The sequence below is a fragment of the Carassius gibelio genome, chromosome B23 (assembly GCF_023724105.1).
Source record: "Carassius gibelio isolate Cgi1373 ecotype wild population from Czech Republic chromosome B23, carGib1.2-hapl.c, whole genome shotgun sequence".
Lineage (NCBI taxonomy): Eukaryota > Metazoa > Chordata > Actinopteri > Cypriniformes > Cyprinidae > Carassius > Carassius gibelio.
This window is the reverse complement of record NC_068418.1, coordinates 19,903,932-19,925,644: the sequence shown is the minus strand read 5'-3', so window position 1 is coordinate 19,925,644 and position 21,713 is coordinate 19,903,932. Positions and strand designations below refer to the sequence as shown.

General features: G+C 37.6%; 1 protein-coding gene across 2 annotated transcripts; it reads left to right on the top strand.

The window, feature by feature from the left end:
* Positions 1 to 4,026: 4,026 nt before the first annotated feature.
* On the top strand, positions 4,027 to 19,302 carry LOC128011675 (translocated actin-recruiting phosphoprotein). 2 transcript variants are annotated; one of them, XM_052594350.1, is made up of 6 exons: positions 4,033 to 4,247; positions 13,868 to 14,137; positions 14,224 to 14,324; positions 16,321 to 16,341; positions 16,390 to 16,554; positions 17,626 to 19,302. In XM_052594350.1, exons 1-6 carry the CDS (start codon positions 4,166 to 4,168, stop codon positions 17,815 to 17,817), a joined length of 831 nt encoding a protein of 276 aa, XP_052450310.1. In that variant the 5' UTR covers positions 4,033 to 4,165; the 3' UTR covers positions 17,818 to 19,302. The 2 variants fall into 2 exon arrangements, with proteins under 2 accessions (XP_052450309.1, XP_052450310.1); XM_052594349.1 differs by having other exon boundaries at positions 4,027 to 4,247; positions 16,321 to 16,554.
* The last annotated feature ends 2,411 nt before the right edge of the window (positions 19,303 to 21,713 follow it).

Sequence of the window (21,713 nt, the reverse complement as noted above, 5' to 3'; positions counted from 1 at the left end):
GTTCTACTCTTGGCACCAGATCGCTCATCCCCACCTAAGAAAGTACTTGTGAATTATGAACACTGGAAAGATGTACAACAGCTTAACAGAAGCGTCACTACAGGTAAACCGCAGTTTCACAGCCGCAAATTTCTCCACCCTTCCCAACTTCCTTACTGGAGTCAGGGGAAGCTCAACACTCTCCTCAACTAGAGTTGAAAAACATCCACACAACGCTAGAAACATGTCCAGAGTGCAGATGCTACATAAATTGAGTTCATACTTTGGCTTTAGACAGTATGGTAGAATTTGCTACTAGGACTGAGTGATGTACTGAATGCATACAATGATATAAAAGTATTATAACATGGTGATATCTACCATATATGAACCAATTAAAATTTAAAAAGTGCCCATTTTAATGAATAAGATTCAACGATTTGACTGCATCAATTGCTTAAAATGTTCCCAAAATGTGTTTGTGGAAAACAAACAAAAAATATGTAGGTAAATATTTCGGTTTTTAATATGTCTTGTTATTTTGGTACCTGTAAATAACTTTAGTTAAATAATAATTAAGTAATTGTTACACTTTTTTTCCTTGTATTTATTTAGAGAAATTGTATGTCAAAACATGCCTTTTTTATTTTAATTTTCTCATATTTTAATTTTATTTACTATTTAAAAATTGTTTGGTCAAATATATAAATGCTTAACATTCGTAAATTAACAACATACATTCTTTTGAATTTTCTTTGCATCAAAGAATTGTGAATTTTTTTCTTTATTAATTTTTTATCAAGTTTTGCTTACAGAGCAGTACAACTGTTTTCAACATTGATAACAACAAAAAAATTATTCTTGATAACAATTGAGCACCAAATCAGCATATTCGAATTATTTCTGAAGGATTGTGTGACACTGAAGACTGGAGTAAGGGCTACTGAAAATTCAACTATTAAATACACAGAGGTGCAGATTTCGATAAGCATAAGAGACTTTAAATATTGGCCCCAAACTTTAGAACAGTAGTGTATATATACACAGTATGATCAAATATCATTATATTTAGATACAATTATTTTAGCTGCACCCAGCCCTATTACTTATACTGTATGTATGAGCATAACTCTGAAGCATTCCATGTGGAAGTCATCTCCTTCCCAGAGGAATCCTATAACATTGTGGCAGTTTGTATAAACCATCCCCCCCGCCTGCCCCCATGGACTGAAATATAAACAAGGTCACAGTAGGTCAAGTGTCTGACCATTTACCCACCACCCGCTGTGCCTCATGATGCCTGAATGGTGCCTAAGCCATGGCCCACGGCCACACAGAGGATCTGTTTGTCCTCTTGTGGAGCCGCTGAGTGAAGGAACATTCACATGTTGTCTTCTGTTTTCTCACAGGCGTGGCTGAGGAAGGAGGCAGAACATACACACTATGAGGCAATCCCTCCTCAAAACCCATGAGACTCTTAAAGCAAGAGAAAAGGAGGAAGATAGGCTTCTCCGTGGTAATTCAAAACAGGTGCCTGAGTGTGCTTTTGAGTGGTGCAAATGTGCACGATTGCTGTATGTTTTCATGTTTCATGTTATGTAAACCATAATGACCCGTTCCACAAACAGGAAATAACAGGAAGCAGAAAATATCAGAAACAGGAAATGTGCGCACTTGTAAGTTTTATCTCGCTGTCCAGTCCTTTATCTAAGGTTGGTGCGCCATAAGGTGAAAGCTAGGGACTGGTGAATATAAGGTCGCTGGTTTAAGCCCCATAAGGGATGAGTTATGAAATACTGTACCCCTGATTAAGATGCTTAACCTGAGGTTACTCCAGGATGAAGGAGGGGACGATCTTATCACTCAGACATTTCCCTTTCATAGCTCAGTAATATTTTATTATATTAGCAACTTAATTAGAATCTTCTCAGATACTGACTGGTCAAAAGTCTGGAATAATTCATGTGTGTGTCTCTTAAGGTCACCGAAGCTGCATTAATTTGATCAAAAATACAGTAAACAGTACAGTAATACTTTGAAATGTTTACAATTTACAAGAACTCCTTTCTATTTCTATAATAAGGAAATTGTTAAGTATAGAGTAATAAAATAAGGTGGCTATATTTTAATTTGGCCTTGGATGAAAGAAGAAAAAAAAATGTCAAACGTGTCTTTGCCCTTCATTAAATCTCATAGCTGTCTTCAAAAAACAATTAAGATATATTTTTTTTTTCTTTTACTCCAGGATTCTAATCAATACTTTAAGTTGCTTTTGATAAATGCACACACTAAACGGCTACTTACGTACTTAATGGTCATTAAAAGCACAAGCTTGTTCATTTTTTATATTTAAAAAAAAAAGTCACCCACTATGAAGCAGAAAACAGACAAGTTTTCCTGTGAGTTATGGTCACGCTAAGTGCCTGGAGCATCTTGTGTTACAAAAGCACAGCCATGGGAATTCATTTACAGATTTGTTCTTTTCATTTAGTGCATCAATGATACATTCAAGAGACACACTGGCCATTTGTAACTGGAGAGGCTTCTTTGCATAAGGCAGAGCAGCTCGGGTTACGTGTGGCTCCATATGTGGAGTCTTGGCCATGCCGTCGGACCCTCCTCACACCCTGGTGTTAGGAGTCCCACTCCACCCAATGCCGCTGGCCAGAAACCCGACAGCCCAGGTGAATGTTGAATGCTTGATCATTTCACTTCCAAAAAGACAGAAAAGAAAGAAGGAAATCAGTTTTGCGTTGTGCGTGTTTCTTCCCTGAGAGGTCAGGAAGGGGCTACAGCGTGGGGTTCACCCAAACTCCCCTCACCTCAAAAAGGGAGGGAAAAATGTAAGGCTTGTGGCGGGGGGACACATGTTCTCCGCTCTCTCCCCCATCTGGCCGAAATGTTTGACAAGTAATTTTGCGAGCAGTCCCCATGAACACACAAAGCTGCTCACACAGCACTGTTTCCAGATGTTCTCTGTGCGGCGCCAACACACAGATACATGTGAATGATTCCCGCCCAGTCACACTGAGGAGAAATTCACGTTTGTCCAGTGGAAATGGGTTTTCGTGAGGGTGTGCGCATGTTTAGATACACTGGTGCATGTGCGTGTTGGCTTATTCAGCTTGCCTTCCGTTCTTTACTTCCTTTGTGTGCATGTGTTGGTATTTTTGGGTGATTGAGGGTTAAAGATGACTCGCTGTGTTACTCATTGGTCCAGGGACACACAAATCCAGCGTGTGTGACGTGATGTGCTTTCACAAGCTGGTCAGCTATGAACACAGTATAAAGGCTGCAGAGAAGTGAGAAAAAAGAACAGTTGGATTAATACACCACACATTTGGCATAACGAAAGGGAACTTTGAAATGCAAAATTCAGACCCAGGTACTGACACTTTACCAGCCCTGGGACCACGAATATAAAGAAGAATCTACATTTTCTCTTTAACACTTCAACAAACATTTGTAACTATCGAAGATCATTTCCACATAGAAAAATGAACAGTTATTGTGAGATTGTAATAAGAAGGTCTTATTGTGACATAAAAAGTCAAATCATGAGATATAGAGTGCAAATGTGACATAACGTGAAGGAATCCAGCCTTCATAATCATGTACAAATAAATGAAAACAATTTAATATGGACTATTTAAAAAGGAAATTCTAAATGATTTATATATCTGCCATGAAGCCCGTCAAACCCTCTGTGGACCAATGGAAAAAAATCCTTTGTTTGGAATAACATAAATTATTCTACACTTTTTATATTTAGGTAACCTAATAAAAATAAATTGAATTTAATTAATCGCATAATTCGCACCTGGTATATTCAGAAAACTACCAGTCTTAAGATTTTTTTAAATAAAATAAAATTAAATAAAATTAAATTAAATTAAATTAAATTAAATTAAATAAATCTACAGCCACACATATCTCTCATACTATCAAATGCACACATAATGAAGGAGGTGGCCTTCCCTGCAAGAAGATAAGGGTGAAGGAGAGAGAGAAAGAGAGAGAGACGTGGAGGGAGTGGAGAGGGGCCATATAAAACCCCCGGAGCACAAGCCATGCTTTCATCCTGTGACCCGCTCATTTCTGTCTCAGGCACAGGAAACCCCTAAACTCTCTCAGCCTTGCCCCAGTGTCTGCAAACACTCTCTCACACACCTCAGCGTGCTCAGAGATGAGAATGGCTGTACGAAGAATGAATGAGCTCTGGAAAACGATGGGTCTGGCTTTAATGTTCGGCTTTCTCTTGCTTCACAGTAAGTTTATTTGAAGTCTTTTGTAAACTGTACTCTAGGTTTTGTGCCTCACATGCAGCGTTTTATGATTACACACTCTTTGTATGTAATTAGCTTTCAAGGTTTTTTTTTTTTTTTTTTTTTGTTCATATTTTTTCCTTATAATTTGTTAGGAAATCATTCAGAAAGTAGGATACATTATATTTTAAGTATAAAAGCATCACAGTTTTGAAATGCTAGTATTTGGGGGTTAAGTGGCTTTTATTTAATTTTACTCTAAAAACAGTTTCACTCTGATTGATGTGACAGCTGGCAGTTTGTAGTGTCTACTCAGAGAAGACGGAGTTAAAAAGTTAGCGGGAAAACTCAAACAAAGGGCTCTGGTTTGGAGTGGAAACATGCTGTTGATCGTAATTGCGGGCTATATCCTGTTCTCCGTCTGGGTGGAGCTGGCTGAAACATGGGCGTATATGTGTTTAGAGACTGAAGAAGCTGGAAAAGCCTGGAAACTGTCTGAGGAGTCTGTTAAGCATCTTCATCCTCTTTTCTGAGACTACATTGGTGAAACTGTCCTTTAGAAAAGCAGTCGTACATGTGGATTTGTTGAAGGACCACAGCAGTTGGTTAATATTTTCCTGAAAATAGATGCATGTTTACATGATCAGCCACAGGGCTAAAGACAGTTTTGTGTAAAAGGCACTCGCCTTCCCACCGCATGTCCTTCATTTAAAAAAAAAGCTGGTTTGTAAATGACGCCCTTGTGGGCAGGGCAGAGCTGTACGCCCCATTCTCTTTTCCCAGGAGGTGAAAGTAATGCTGTAGTTTAAGAGTGGGCAGGTTTAAGCACGGAGCAGCTTTTCAAAAGCATGATGGTTCAACCGAACAAACTTTTATCAGGAAACTAGTGCTGTTAAAATTGAAGAAAAAAAACACAAACAAAAACATTATTTTGAATAAGAACAGTTCTACAAAAAACAGACTTCCATAACAGACAAACCCTCAAACAGCACATAATACATTTTCAAGCTAAATGAAGAATTTAATTAGGCAGCTGAAAGGAACCCTGCGCAGTTAGCCAAAGCTATTGTGTAATATGAAATCTGAAGTTAATGTGCCATACATTCCTATAGTTATCCTCAAATGTTCAGTTCAGAGATTTTAATAAGAGTAATGTGAAACTGTAAACCAGCTGAATTCATTAGGCTGAAACAGCCATGCTGCTAAGACTTCGGAGGTTGCAAAAAGTCATTGTTCAAATGAAGCCACTTTGTTGACCGCAAAGCACTATACATTTCCATTCCCACCAGTTTGTCAAATGCTTGTCACTTTAGTGCAATTGTCACTCCTGTGAGATTTCGCCAATGGACTGTCAGAGGCTTTTCAGACAACCATGGAAATATGCAAGCATGGAGTTTTTAGATCATAAAAACAATGTATACTTTCTCTAAGACAATTTTAATTGACTGCAAATTCAAACATCACTCTAGTGACTGAAACAGTAGCCCTGAAACATATTAATTTCAACACAACTTTGGCATCTTATTCAGCTCATTTCACAGGATTCCATGAGTTCACTTGGGAGCTAAAATTGCTGTTTTTATGTTTTAAATAACATATTTGTATTGTCGGTTTGTGGTTGTAGTGCAAACAGAGGCATTATGACATTAATAAGGTCATGGGTTCAATTCCCAGAAAATACATAAACTGATACAACTTACAGTATACCTAAAATTTACAAAATGAGAAAGAGTGAACTGAAAAAAGCTTCAAATTACGATAACTGGATCAGTGGATTCAGCAATGTGGACAGGCAACCACATGCTACAGTTGCTTCAGAATTAAATTAGCTGAAGCAAAGTGGCTAAAAAGGGTCAAATTACATGGTATTTGAATGAGAACTCCAAGGAAAGACTCAAAAGAACTGCATTCCAACCGGCCACCCACGGTTCAAATGTTACAGTGACCTCCCAACGTAAGTATTGCTCTTTCATAGGTGCAACCTTCCTCAACTGATGGATAGAAAGGGCAAGAAAGAATGATTCGCTATGACAAACGTATTTAGCTGAGCTCACATTCTCCTCATAGTTAGGATAGCCATCCGAAAACACCCTGAATTTCAGTTACCACCTTTTCCCATGTAGTAGGTTCACCCATTATACACCCTGGTAGCAATGTGGCATTTCAGTGGACAGGTGCCAGTATGACGGTTGGTGCTTCCCAAGCATCATGGAATATTATTGAATCTGGCTGCGATTTGAGCTCAACGGCGAGTGAGAAAACACCTTCACGCGTCTTTAGCTTCCTGGCAGACCTTGCGTCCCTTGAGCAGGTCTTTTCCCAGTCCTAAAACTGCTACTGTGGTGTATTACAGTTAGATATCTGGATAAAATCCAAGGCCTATAGATCAACTGTACCAACAGAAGCCAATTCATCCGCCCTGATCTGAACCAACACATGGGAATTCCCAAACTGCACAACGCAGATGATGTTTAAAGGCACTATTATTATCAAATACGTAAAGTATTTTTTTATCACACTGGATAGGACAAGCAAAGCTATTTAGTGGACAGAAGATGCATATTTCCATGGGTTTAGCTACACAAAGACACAGTTAAGGCATAACAGAAGTGGAAGTTTATGCGTGCCAGAACATCATGTGTGATAAAAACAAGATGGACAGGCAGGGGTCACTAAGGGGCAAGGAGAGAAATGATAAGCTTGTGGACCTCATATCTTCATACCCTGGTTCTGGAACATTCTCCTTGGTTGACGATGCACTGTTTGGCCAATAAAAACAAGCAGTTGCCAGTTTCTCATGGCTTTAAGCTATTGCCTGGAATTCCTGCAGTCCCAGGCCACTCTGGTGAGGTTAACGTCATGTAACCAGCCTAAACACAAATGCTGTATGGGATATCTTACATCAGTCAGATTTGGGTGTGCTCGGGCTCACTTGGCTTTTAAGAGATGCATATTAATTGAAACCAAAAGGCTGGAAAAATAAGCAGTTTATTCTGTGATTATATGAAAAGATCAACTGAGCAAGCAGTAATTATTGCAAGTTGCATGTTTAGACGTTTATGTTCAACACTTCACTTATAATTAAGAATAGGACAAAACAACTATTATGTATAATATTATGAACAAATGTGAAATAACAACTAACAGTCAAGTTTAATTAGTACATCATCTTAAATGAAAAAAAGAGACTGTCTAGACGCATATCAGGGCTTGTTGTTGTCGCTCTTGTGAGTCTGTTGTTCTGAAGTTCCCTGGCACTATAGATTTGCTGTTATTGCGTCTCTCACAGCTGGCATCCAGCTTCCAACCGCTCTCACTCTGACACTGTACTCTGGTAATATTACCATCCAAAAATCTGAGTCCAAACATTAGCGTGTAACTAGCCTGTGGTTCAACAAAATCTGTAACGAGCGGAAACTCTTAGACACCATTTTGGACCAGTCTACTGGTTGGATCATCGTATTAGTCAAACGGCAACTTAGAAAACGATGGCAAAGTTTCAGTTCCTCAGAAACTTTAATTGTAACCTTTGAGTGTTCACACTGATATAGAACTTGTGCAAAATCCAGTACGTAGTCATAAAATTGTGTATTTTCCATGATTAAAGGATTAGTTCAGTTCCAGACATGAACATGAACATCTTGGACGTCAAGGGGGTGAGTAAATTATCAGTAAATTTATTTTTCTGGAAGTGAACTAACCCTTTAAGGTAAAAAAATAAAAATAAATAAATAAGCATAAGTGCTTATCAAATGGTACAACAAATATATAAATACATAAACTATAAATAAGTAATGTTAATTTTATATATACACATGCATATAAAATATTGTACATTATTTACTATCAAATTAAATATATATTATTATAAGATTGTACACTATTTGTGGAAAGAGCCTTTTCATTAATTGCTTTTTACATACACAAATTGAGTTAAACTATTGTTGTGTTTTTGTAATACTCGTTGTAATGTGACATTATTGAGAGGTTTGCTTCTATGGGGGTTCCTGCCATTTTGCCTGAGGAATAAACAGCGTTAATGTGGCTTGGCTGAGCCTCTTTAACCGGTGGGGTAATTGCCGGGGTAATTAATGTTCAGCAAGCAACACAACACTGGGGCAATTCTACCTAATGTTCCCTAATTGAAAACATAAGATCGTATCCTTTGCTTGCCATCAAAAGCACGAGAACTTTCTCATAGCAGTCTTTCCTCCTTAACCACAGCATTACAGAGCCCAGGGGATTTGTTACGGTTAGCCAGAAAGTGAGAGAGGGGGCAAAACCCAACCCCAGTTTTTCTTTTGTGTGATGAGAAGAAAAAATCAGAAAGAAAAAAAACAACAGCCCCACACTCGTCTTTCTGTTGTGGCCTTTTCTCCAAGCATTGTATAAGCCGAGCATGGCAGCGGATCAAACATTTAGATATCCAATTACGTTGTCTGAATCAATCTGCATGATGATGTCAAAGAACAAGAGCTTGGAAAAAGTCCATGGACATCTGCAGCTACGCATTGCATTTAGTGCTGACAGTAAGCTGCAAAACGAGGCGGCAGCTGGCAGTTAGTGGGGGTTACAAGAAGATTGCTGTTTTGGACAGTAGAGGGTGCTCTTTAAAAAAAAAGGTTTAAAGCAATAAAAACACAAAAATTTGTTATGCAAACCATAAATCAAACTCTTATAGAATCTGTATTGTATTACTCTGGAGGGTTATTATGGAAATCAACACTGCAAAAACCGTGAATGAGACTCTATTTGTCTAAGAATAGTAAAGCCGCCCATTAGTAGGTGGTCTGTGTATTAAATATACATCTCGAATTGAATCCAAAGGGCTCAGGATTGGAATTACTGTGTGAATGGATAGCGCACGGTCTATAGTTTCTATCTGAGATACCTACATCCTGTCTGGCTTGGGGGAACATTCCACGCCTGACGCTAATTTGATTGATTCCTTCACCCCGTTTTTGTTTTGTCAGAAAACAACTGGGCCATGGGCTCATTGCTAAGTAAACTCTCAGGATCAGCATGCTCACAAATGGAAATAGTTCTCCCATAGTTGGGGTGGATAGAGTGACCACTGGATTCGTAGTGCGTCAGTTAAAAGTGCCCATAAAGTTCATTGACCTTTTGAGAAACAACATTTCGAAATTTGAGAAAAAGTGAAATTGAAATTAGAAAAACCAAGTTTTCATTGTTGGCTTGACAAAGTCTTATTGGAAAGTTCTACAACTTGAAACCTCTCTCTCAACAGAGGGATGGATAGTTTGATGAATGGATGGATGGTAGATGCATAGAACAACTTATAGAATGACAGAACGATGGAACAATGATAGTAAACATATAGAGCTCAGGCCTGCTTAGGTAAGGGAATTGGGCTGCAGCTGATTCATCACCGAGACATGCTCTCTACAGCCTGGGTGGAGAAGTTTTGAGTTCCAGGCTGCCGTCCAGCCTAGCCGTCTGCAGACATTAGAGCCTCATGTTAAAGCACAAAGTACGTACACTGGGAGGAGAGTACTTCCCTTGAGATCTGTGCATCTGGAGATTGAGAGAGATGGACTCCACCCTGCTGGACAACACGTTAGTGATTATTAGAGCCATTACAGACCCTTTTGAGTTGCCTGCACCCGTTATCACACTCCTTCCTCTTTCGCTAAGCTGTTTGTTTAGATTTCTCCTGTTTCAAACAGACCCAGAGATAGCTGATTTCGAGATGGCCTTCCGTCCTGCCAGATAGTCCTGCTACAGATCTGTGTGAGGACAGAAGAAGAAGAGGAGGGCTCTGTTAAGAAGACAGAGACTCTCCCAGATTCAACAAGCTTGTGATATAAACATTCATATGGGTAGTGATTAAAGACACTCCCTTATGAGCTGTGAAAAGGCAGATAGCTTATCGCTGCATTCCTACTGGGGATTGAGCTGAGGATACATCCAAAAATCCTCCAGAGTCAGAATGGAAGCAGACATGCCTTTAGATTTCCAGAAATAAATGTCTCTGGGAAAATTACAGTGACATAGTTTTTAGTTGTATGAGTAGTCCCACGGGACATTTATAGAGGCAATGATCTAAAAATGATCTATAATGATTTAAATTCCACACACACACACAAAAAGGTTATCTGGAGTTCTTCTACAATATTTCTAGTGCATGTAAATAAAAACACAAAATCTTAGCTTCTCCTGGATTCTTGAAATATGAATCCTTCTGTACAACTAAGACTTAAAGGAACAGTTGACCAGAAAATGAAAATTCTATCATCTACATATCTGGCAAAGGTAAATGATGGCAAATTATTCATTTCATGGGTGAACTGTCCTTTGAATGAGGTACTTACTTTAAAATAACCTTAAGCATTTTACGGGCATTTCTCATGTTTCCAGGGATTCTGGAGGAAGGAGGAGGCTTTAGCTCTCAGGTTTATATCAGAGCTGTCAGGACATGTCTGGTTAAGCTTACTGGCGTACATCCATTCAGGCACAGCTGAGAGCATGAGAGATTTTGAGAGTCTTTGCCTGAGATTGTCTCATTAGATCAGACCAGACGTGCCAGAACACCACAGAAAGGATTAGAGTGATTCAGAAATCTGGAGAGCACATTTGGTCCCTGTTGTGTCACTATCCTTGGGAAAATAATGATTCCGGTCATATTTCTGTTGTATTGGTGGATGAAAAACACGCATTGAAGCAGTTAGGTGGAGTCACATACTCTCACTCTTCCAGAACTCTGTTTGTGCTTGCTGTCGAGCATCCAGATGTCAGACTGATGACCAGATTTCACCGCAGCACCAATTGTGAAATATTAGATACGTCAAGATGGTTATCTCATTTGGGAAGAAAATCTGACGGGTTGAGATTTATGTTTGTTTAGACTGCAGCAAGACAACCGACCTACTTCTTCACAGTAGAAACTGAATTATCTCATTTCTAATCTGCAACATGGTGTCTGGAAAATCATTATTAATAATTTCTATCTTTCATCTCCAGAGTAGCGCTTTAGATTGTGTACATATTTGAAAGTGCATGCAAGTACATGTTCGATAAAAGTAGATATAATGTGGCATGACTGAAGATCATTCTTAGTTTATTAGCTTTAAAGTGAGACATCAAGACAGATGTTACAAGGTTTTTGTAACTGTTTAAATGTTTTATGCATAAATAAATACATATTGTGAGAGTATGTAGAAACTTTATGCATCAAATCTTAATAACATTTATGGATAAAATGTATGCATTTTATGCTAGAGCAAATTTAAGCACAACATTTATGCATACACTCAGACAGCACACTTCCCGACTGCACCGCATAAAAACTAGAAAGTACTTTCTCAGTTTGGCAAACTCAGTTTTGACTGGCTGACCTCACGCAACACAAGGTTTTTATCAGTCCCCCTGGAATCAAAATTGTGTTCACAAGGTTTAATCAGAGGTCTGGCTATGAGGGACAATATTTACATGGAAATTCATTTGTTAGGCAAGACTTACTCCCAGATTGTCTAGAGTGACCTCATTCACCACAAATATCAGTTTCTTCAAATATAAATGGTGACGCCATACCATAATACAGTACATCTTCCTTCCTTACCAAGAAAACCATTTTGGGTACTGTTTGGATTTGTATTTTAGCAATTAACATCTACCTAATTTCCCTTAAAATCTAAAATTACGTAACTATGATGCACTAATTCTAATTTCGCATAACACTGACTTGGGACAGAAAGTATGCAAAACAGGACATTGCTAGTGTTTGTGATTGTGCTGCTGGGAGAAGAATTTTGTTTTGTACACAAAGATGTTCGTCTCCATACACAATGAATAAGAATGTTGCACTTTGCATTCGTAGAATACACACAAATGCAAACGTGTACAAGGGCGTTCATGTACACAAGTCTTGTTTATATGATGTTAGGAGAAGAGGGACATTCTTCCTAACAATTATTATATCAATAAACATGTCAGGTTTTGGTTTTGCGTTAGTCAGTGCTTAGTTTTATTAACATTCTTAAGAGCTGTAGGATGCATGCCCAGTTCTGCCAATCAAAATATATGGCTAGCCACGCACAGTATCTAGATACTCGGGGTGTTTCTGTAATGAGGAAGGGGTGTTTCAAGCTGTTAATGCGGCCGAGCGCTATCGCGGTGGCCATGCATCCTTTAAAATGACAAAATGCTAAGAGTCACGAACAGAAAGTGAGCTATCACTAAAAGATTTGAGCTTTACCAAGAACAGATTGTCAGTTTTTAGTGGATTAATAAAAAGATAGATCAAGGATTGTTGTTCTTGCGTGATACAGTTACACTTGTTGAGACAAATGTAGAATCACTTTAAGATCAGACTTTGGAAGATATCTTAGTATTTCTAGTTAGGAAAGCACAAGACCACCCAGCATGAGCTCCAAATGCCATTCTGAAGCCTCAGTTATAAGTTTGATGGCAAAACGTGTTACAAGTAGAAATTGTTCTAGATTTAAAGCTCAGCTGCTCCAATCCCCAATGGCAAAAAACTTTGTCAATTCTTTGCTGAAAATCACTTAAAAGACAATTCCAGGTTCAACTGAGCACACCATTTATGGCACGTTATCACAATAATTAATTTCCAGTTGTCCCGTTTTCTTTGAAAAAAAGCAATAAGCTTGTTAGCATGACTTTATTGTGAAAATAATCACTATATATTATATGTAGCTAATAATTTACCTATAATGATTTACCTTGAACGTGTCTGTCAAAAGTAAAAAATAGAAGTAGTTCTTATCATGTTTATTTTAGCAAGAACTCAAGTTTAATGACTATCGGATATGGCATCATTAGTTGAGGATGCAACACCTAAAACAAAGGGGCAAACAAATTAATTTGTACTTTACACCCAGCCACTCGCTTCCTGCATTCCACATCTCTAAACATAACTCTTTATACGGAAGGTGGTAATGTACAGCAAAGACAAAGGTCTTGACTTTTCGAGGGTAAAGTTTATTTTCTCAGTCGGTGTCTGGAGCATTACCCTCCTGCTTAAGTTATTAATAATGCAGAGTGGCTGTGCAAACAAGGCACATTTTTGGAGAGGGTGGAGACAGAAGGGCATTAGATAACAAGGGCCAGGATTTTTTTAACCTCTTCTCAACCTCAGGGTACACTTACCACCCACATGCTAGCAAACACTGAGCAGCAGGCTCTGGATAAGGAGGATCTGGAAAGTCTGGTCAAACACTGCAAACACTTGTTGACTGCATGACATACAAAGTGAACAGGTGGCAAGGCATCTTTTTTTCTAAAATCCATACTGTACCGATTTGCAAAACTTTTTAAATTAATATATTTTTAATTTTATAAAATATGTAAAAATATGCTTTTATGAATAACTAATCTTTAGTAAATCAACGTATATAATCTGATTCACATACAAACGTCTTTTATGAACAGATTATTTTTAGGCAAAATTAGTCAAATTTTATGAGATCAAAATATAACTGCTGTTATGGGCGGCACATTAATGGCAATTTTGTGCATATTGATCATGTTCTTCATTATTTATGTAACATGACCGTACATATATCAACAAGGTGAGGTGAAAGTGCAACCTAAAGTGTCTTACAGTATTTGATCTTTTTAACATTTTCTGTGTTGCCATGCAGGTTGTCAGGGACAGAGCCCAACAGTTACGTCACCAGATTCATCTTCAAGCACGGCAGCATTCCCGGCAGCAACCTCGAGAGCATCCTCGACAGCAACCACGGAAGAAACCCCAACAGAATCCCAGCAAGCATCCTCTACAGTAACCCAGACAGCAACCCGGACAGCACCCCCGACAACTGAAGATATAACAGTTAAAGCTACAAACTCAAATTCTGGGCCTAATGATCAAAAAACAACCATCCCCAGCCAAACAGGTTCTGTTAACCAAAGTAAGAGGTTTCAAAAATTGCCCTAAATTAATTTCTTAAGTGTTTATAGTTGGTTATAATACTAATCCTTGATTCTTTTGTTTTAGCACCTCAATTACATACCACTGCCAGCCAGTCTACACCTGTAACAAACCAAACAGAAAAACCAAATCAATTAACCTCTGATCTAATGGAGAGCGAAATAAAGGTAAACAATACAGTCTCAAATCAAGTTTCCATAAATACAAAAGTAAGTAATTTTTGGTTACTAATATCATGGATTAGAATTCTGGGTGGAAAATTTAAAATTGTCCAAATTCAATGTACATTTGACTGTTCAGTTAAGAACTAGCAGAGTTGTCTTTTAATTTATTATTAATCATTGGTTTTCATTGGTTTTCGAAAGCTTTACTGAAGAATTTAATTTTAATTTTAGTTAAATTGGCCGATTTAGCTTACATTTTCCTAAACCCGACATTTAGGATTCACGTTCACAAGTTCCATCAGATGGTACAGATGGTAATACCATGGCACTATCTACTTCCATAAATATCATGCCACTTCCTCTACACTTCATACAGAACAGATGGTTTAGTACCATGGTCTTTTTGGTACTTTAACATGGTACTTCATTTGTTGACATTTACCATACACTCTCAAAAAATGGTGCTAAATAGCACTAAATGTTCTTGGCTTGTAATCATTGGGGAACCACTTTACAAAGCTACATAGCACCTATGCCTTTTAAGATGGTGCTATATAGCACCTTAACCACCCAAAAGAACCACATTACAGGTTCTTTACTGGTGCAATAGCACTGAATTGGTTCCCCTATGATTATGAGCCAAAAAAACAATTAGCAGTGCTACAGTATATAGCATCTCAACTACCACAAAGAACCACTGAAGAACCAATAGTATGACGATATAAAAAAAAAGTACATGAAATTTACTACAATGATATATTTCAAAGTACCATAACAATACTATTATACCAACATCATTGTACAATGGTACTACCATATTACTTTTTTATGAGGAAAGTACTATAAATACAATTGAATATGACAATCATTTAGTAGATTTGTATAAATCAAAGTACCACAATATTACCATTTGATACTATCAATTTGCCAAGTGCTGTACCTACAAAATACATTTTTGGCAAAGGGACATTTTGCAACTGCATTTATATTTTTGTTTACACGTTCATACGTTTCAGTAAGGCCATATCAGCATCATACCAATGCACATTTCCCATATTTACTCCAAAAGGTCATCAGAAGAGCTTAAAACAATCTAAACTCAACTATAAAGGACCTCTACAAGACTTCTCAAGTAGCTCTACTTTGCCAACCCAGACCAATGGACGTCTGTGTACATTAGAAAGGAAGGAAGCTTTTGTGTCTGTGAGGATATAGTTTCGCAGGGCAGTTTGAGCTGTTGATGCCTGTGAGCTCAGATTAGGGAGATCCTGCTTCGTCATTCGTTATAAATAATCCTTCCACACAAAAGATGAATGAGTGGGAGAGAAGAGGGGCTTCCTCTCAGTGCTTCCTCTGTGCTGCCATGCGGTTATGAACCTAGTAAAGAGGTTAGAGAGAAGAATTGGGGGGGGGGGGGGTGGATGATGAGCATCCATTGTTGGCAAGAACAGATCTGAGACCGGTGAAAGTACTATGGGTGAGATGATAGAAGCGATAGGCCAGTCTGACGCAGGATCTCAAATTTTCTTTTTTTTTCATCATGATAGGCGTTGGTTATTCTGGCATGACACTCTGGGATAAAATGGAGCACAGACATGCTTTGTGAAAGGCAGGGAGAGGTGCTAAACCACAAAGGCAACTTCCGGTTTACTTCCTCTTTTTGTTGGTTAATACAGATACGTTTTTTGGGTGAACTTTACTGAAGAATTTAATTTTAATTTTAGTTAAATTGGCCAATTTAGCTTACATTTTCCTAAACCCGACATTATCTACCAATATTGGTGATTTCTTTTATTTAGATTTAGATTGTTTTATCACAATAGATCTATGACAAAACATTCCTGCATGCTGTTAAGGGACACCCAAACTAAATCAACATCACTTGATTATATATCTATAGAATATGAAGCTCTCCGATATTTAATCCCTGTTTTTGTTCAACGTTTTTTGTGTGTGTGTGTGTGTGTGTGTGTGTGTGTTTCTCTATCTGGACAAACAGGAAGAAAAGAGATCTTCCCCTGAATCTTCCCCTGAATCTTCCCCTGAATCTTCCCTTGGATCTTCCCCTCGATCTCCCTCTGGATCTTCCTCTGGATCCTCCCATGGAGACTCTGGATCTTCTTCTGCTGTTTTTGTGTCTTTGCTGGTGATTGGCTTACTGCTTGCTGCAATAATTATCGGCATATACTACTTTAAGTGCCATCGCCGAAACAACGCCAGAGGCATGAAACTGGTGAGTGTCAGAAAAACACCCCATGAATTGTAATGGGCTTTCTTGAGGATGCGATCGCATGCTCTAAATCAACAGTAAACAAACCTTTGAAGTAAAATTACACATTCATTCACTTCCTGCTGACTAAACCCTCAATCTGATAATTTCACTGACAGTATCTCCATCGCTGAGTGTTCCCAATCAGATTTCCATTTTGAATGTGTTATGCATGTATTTTAATTGCAAAGTTCAGCGTATTTGGAAGCGAACTGATGCCAAGCTCATAATTAAGAGGAAAACAATTGGCAGCATATCAGTGCAACGCATTTCCTCAAGCACACGCCCCATCGAATGCTCAGAAACACAACACATGCTCGTGAAACACCGTTTCATCTCCCTGCCAATAGTTCTAAGTTGTTTTCCTTCTCTGATAAACGATGAGAAATGATGAAAGTGAAGCAAAGTGCACTCTCGGCAGACCTAAGAAAGAGTCTTACAATGAAAAAATACATACTGTACATTCATAGGGCAGCATTTCATAAGCCATATGCTGCACAATATAAATGCTTTAGCTTTGAAGATGTGTCAGGAAAAATCTTACATCAAACAAAAATTATTTTATGAAAGTTTACATGTTCTGCTCAAAGAACACCCTCCCCGTTGTTCAAGGGTCTTGCTCATCAGTGCTGATTTACAAAAATACTGACAAAAAAAATGAAAATCTTAATTTTAATATTTTAATGCGGTCAGTGGATCAAATTTGATAGAATCTTGATATGAACTCTGTAATTATTATTATTTTTTCAAATTCTTCCATGATCCACGTGATTAATCATTGTCTCATTTGTGTCTAATATCATTCATCCCAAGAAATTTTAGAAAAACCATCTCCTTATTCTCCTAAAAACACAAAGTTATAAGTTATAAATCTTGAATCTCAATCTGAATTTGTAAATTTGAGCAATACAGTTTTATAAGTAGTAAAAACATAATAATATATAATAAATTGTAATATAAAAATGTAATATAAAATGTTAAAATTTTATATAAAAAATAAAAATAAAATCTTTTTTTTTTTTTTTTTTTTCACAGGCTGAGGAGTCTTACATGGCTGACGAGGAGAACCAGGGCAACACTCTGGTGTCTGTGGACCCTCTAAACCAGCCTGAGCCCCAGGAAAAGCCTAGTCTTAACGGAGAGTCACAAGAGGCCGTTAAAGCCCAAACTCCTCCTGCTGCCACCAACGGCCACTCTACCACCAAAACAGCAGACACTGAGCTGTGAGCAAGCCAACCTGCCACCGAGGGTCTGGGCGGAAGGCTTAGTCCCTGCTTCTTAAACCCAGCTCAATCTACTGCACTGATCTTGGCCATAAGGCACACGGGTGCCAAAGACTCAAATTCCCACTGCAAAATGCTAAATGTTCAATTTAAGTTCACACAGAACAACTTTTGAGGCAAACTGGTTAAGTAATCCTCCTCCCGATATGTTAAAATAAATGTACACATTTCAGTACTGTATGAAAGATTGCTGTACGTTCAGAAAGCAGTTGTAAGTGCCAGTTACGACAGTGATGATTTAAACAAGAACATTATATAAATTCAATCAAAATATGAAAAAAAACACATTTTAGTTCAAGAGCTTAACCCTTTCAGTATAATACAGTACTGCTGTGGGGTGGGGGACCTTTCTCATGAATCATTGCTGGCTTCCAAACGAGCAGCCAGGGCTGGAACGGAACGCCGGGAGGATCCTTGCTCCTGTCCCAGCGCTCCACAGCTTCCAGCTGAGAGTAAATCACATGATGCTATAAAGAAACATTCAGAATCCAATGGACGTGAGTTGTGTTTTTGTTTGTGATGGATTGTTTCTGTGTTTCGAGACTGTATGAAATGTTCCAAATGTTCGTCTTTGTGTATAGTATGATTCGACTAGTAAATAGTCTTGTATAATTTTGTTAATATCACTGCATGACAAAGTAATGATTCCTGGAGTTGCTGAGCATGAGAAATCAGTTCAAGCGTCAATCCATCAACTCCATTTCATTGCTGCAAACAACCGTTAACGTACCGTAAAATTCAACCAATTAGATATGCTGCAAAGCCTGTTAGTGCTCAGGGTGACAGCTAATTGTTATCTGACATTTCTGGATTGTGTTACAGCTTTGCCGTACTTTGTAAACCAGTATTATGCTCTTTTTGTAATATTTTTATTCCAGACATTTAGAACTAGTGTTTATGGATTGAATGACTGACTTAATCATTTCAGTTACCTGCCTTAATTACTAGAAGTTTCTTGGGTGGGTGGGTGCATTTTATTTTGTCTCTGCATTTGCTACTACACTGTACACAAAGTCATTAGGCAACAAAAAAAAAGGATGTAATTGGGTGCAGCTATGAAACCCTGGACCATCGTTTTTAGTTTTAGTCAATTCACTCCAATACGATAAAAAAACATGTGCAGACATAAAGACACTACTTTTAAACTCATATCTATTTTTTTAATGTTTTACACTTCTTCACAAAATTTCTGACACAAGACTGACTTAACTTGGGGTCAAAATTTGGTGCTGGAGAGTGACTGTATCTCTTAAAATAAACCAGTAAGGAATTATGTTTTAAATGTAGATACATATGAATACAATTTCCTTTATTTCAACTATGACATTTGTTTTATCATTCCGATATTCCGTCATATTTTGGATCGGTGTACTAGCATTGTGTTAAACTGATGTATGTTTGTGATAGGAATAAAGTTTTGAAAAATAAATTGATGTGCTCACTATTCATTTCTACTTTACCCCTGTGAGACTTCGTCTTTGTGTGCCTTGGATCTATATGATCTAATTTTTCATTTATATGGCGGCTAGGCTGTTTACTCAAGAATTTTGTGTCTGATATCAAATGCACACATATGTTCTCTCTCCATCTCTCCCTCATTCCTCAACACACATGCAGTAATTTGGCTGGCATCTAAAAGCCATTAAGCAAACAGCTGGTTTGCATAAGAGAGGGTGATGACATCAGAGAGCAGAGAGCAGGGTGGGTTTCAGTGGACCCTCATCACTTTAAGATGAAACAAGTCAGTGTTTATGTGTTACTTACTGCTTTCTCACGCCCTCAAAGCGGTAAATGGGATAATGATGATATTACAAATAAAATCTCATAGAAATATCATAATACAATATAATATATTATTATAGTATTATAAACTATTCTATACTATTATATAGAATTATATTAAATTATATAATAGGCTGCTAATATTACTATTATAATTAATAATAATAATAATAAGTATTCTTATTATTGTTATTATTATTTTACCTCTAATACAGTATTTCTACCAAATAATACATCACATATAATATATAAAAAAAGAAAAAGTTTCCATAGCTACAGTATATAATTTATGACAAGGAACTTTTCTATTTTTGTTAGACTTCTGCTTACCTATAATACCAGAAAAACAATGTGGGTATGAAAAATTATTCAAGACATCTACTGAAAAAAAGACTTGCTTAATATACTAGAAATGCATTTTTAGAAAGATTTTATGGCATGAATAACTTTTTTTCCATTCTGTCAATGTTTTCAATCTTCCTAAAAATAAGAACAAATTTACACCGTTCTGCATTTCAATATGTGTAAACAGCCATTGCCAATAAAATCACATTGAACAGGGTAAACGGTGGGGGGGGGGGAACTGTGGGGTCATCATGAGATACCACACAGAGTGTTGGAAGTCAGACTGCGGTCTGAAACCATAATCCAGGCCCAGATCCAGACCAAATCTGTCTTTATGCAGTCTTAAGGGGTCTCAAAACCAACACCACAACAAATTTTTATCAATATTTAGCAAATATTGATAAAAACATCACCATGTCACCAACATGTGAGAAAACATGAAAACTTGATTTTTTTTACATTTTCCTGCCTGGGGACAGTTAATATCATCTCACATATTTTGAATGGTGAGCCTTATGACGTCACACTTAATCTTCTCAGGATGCTCTTGTTTTTCATAAACCATGATAAATATGTTCTACAAATCAGGAATCACCCTGACTATAACCTCACAGTACAACCCAAAACATAAATAGAACAAGAACAAATGAGTCAAACAAACTAAGAACAGCCTTCCTTAAGGCAAAAATAAATCCATATATATCATGCCTTATCTCTGACAAGAACGACTATGACAGTTTCTTAATATAACCCTTCATGTAACACCATTCCATGCCAAAGCATTTACAGTTCCATAAAATAGACACAGTGGGCCTACTCCAACTGTACACCATAGTACATTTAAAAAACATGGTAATGCCATTGTACTTTTTTGTTAAATTAGAGTTTTAATTAAATGTTTTTACCTGTATAGTTGTTCAGAAGTTGCGCATGCAGGTGTTGATCTCCACAAACAGCATCTTCATCTTTGGCGATTGGATGGATTTGTGGGATTAGTCCAGTTTATTGTAAGTAAAGTATTTTCGTTCATAGTATTCTAAATTGTTTTGTTCTCCAGTTCCTGTTTTGCATCAGTAAGCGAGAAACCCGCTGAAAACTATTCAGCGGGTGAGTGAACTGTTCGAATGATACAAACTGAATCACAAACCGATTCAAGTGATTGGACCGATTCATTGCAAAGAACCGACTCAAATGAGTTCTTTATTTGTGAAAAAAGCATTCCAAAACAGCACATAGGGAATACAAACATGCGACTTGATTTATTTAAAAAAAATTTAAAACAAAAAGTTTTTCCAAAAGGTTTATGGCAGCCTAATAAAACCTCCTAAGAGGATTTTTCAGTACAATTTTACTAAGACTCGGCATTACCAAACGAGGAACAGTTTGTTCGACACATAAAAATCCAGGTACATTAACCATGGTTTTATTTTACTGAAAATGTAGTAGCCATGTTTTGTTTTTGTTTTTGTTTTGTTTTTTGTCATATTGATCACCACATGTGATGCAAAACCATTTACAGACAGGAATGAAGTCTCTAACTGTCAATAGACTTCAATAAACAGGGCAGCTGTGTCCTAATGGTAAGAGAGTTGTACTTGTAAACCAAAGGTTGCAGGTTCGAGTCTCGGTGCTGGCAAGTTGAAGTGGTTGGAGTGCCCTTGAGCAAGCCACTGAACCAACAGTTGCTTCCTGGGTGCTGGATGTATAGCTGCC

Bases quoted from the DNA above. Each gene is read 5' to 3' on its own strand.
- LOC128011675 (XM_052594349.1), top strand. From the start codon at position 4,166: ATGAGAATGGCTGTACGAAGAATGAATGAGCTCTGGAAAACGATGGGT. The intron at 4,248-13,867 runs GTAAGTTTATTT...GTTGCCATGCAG, and splicing joins CGGCTTTCTCTTGCTTCACA to GTTGTCAGGGACAGAGCCCA. The intron at 14,138-14,223 runs GTAAGAGGTTTC...CTTTTGTTTTAG, and splicing joins AACAGGTTCTGTTAACCAAA to CACCTCAATTACATACCACT.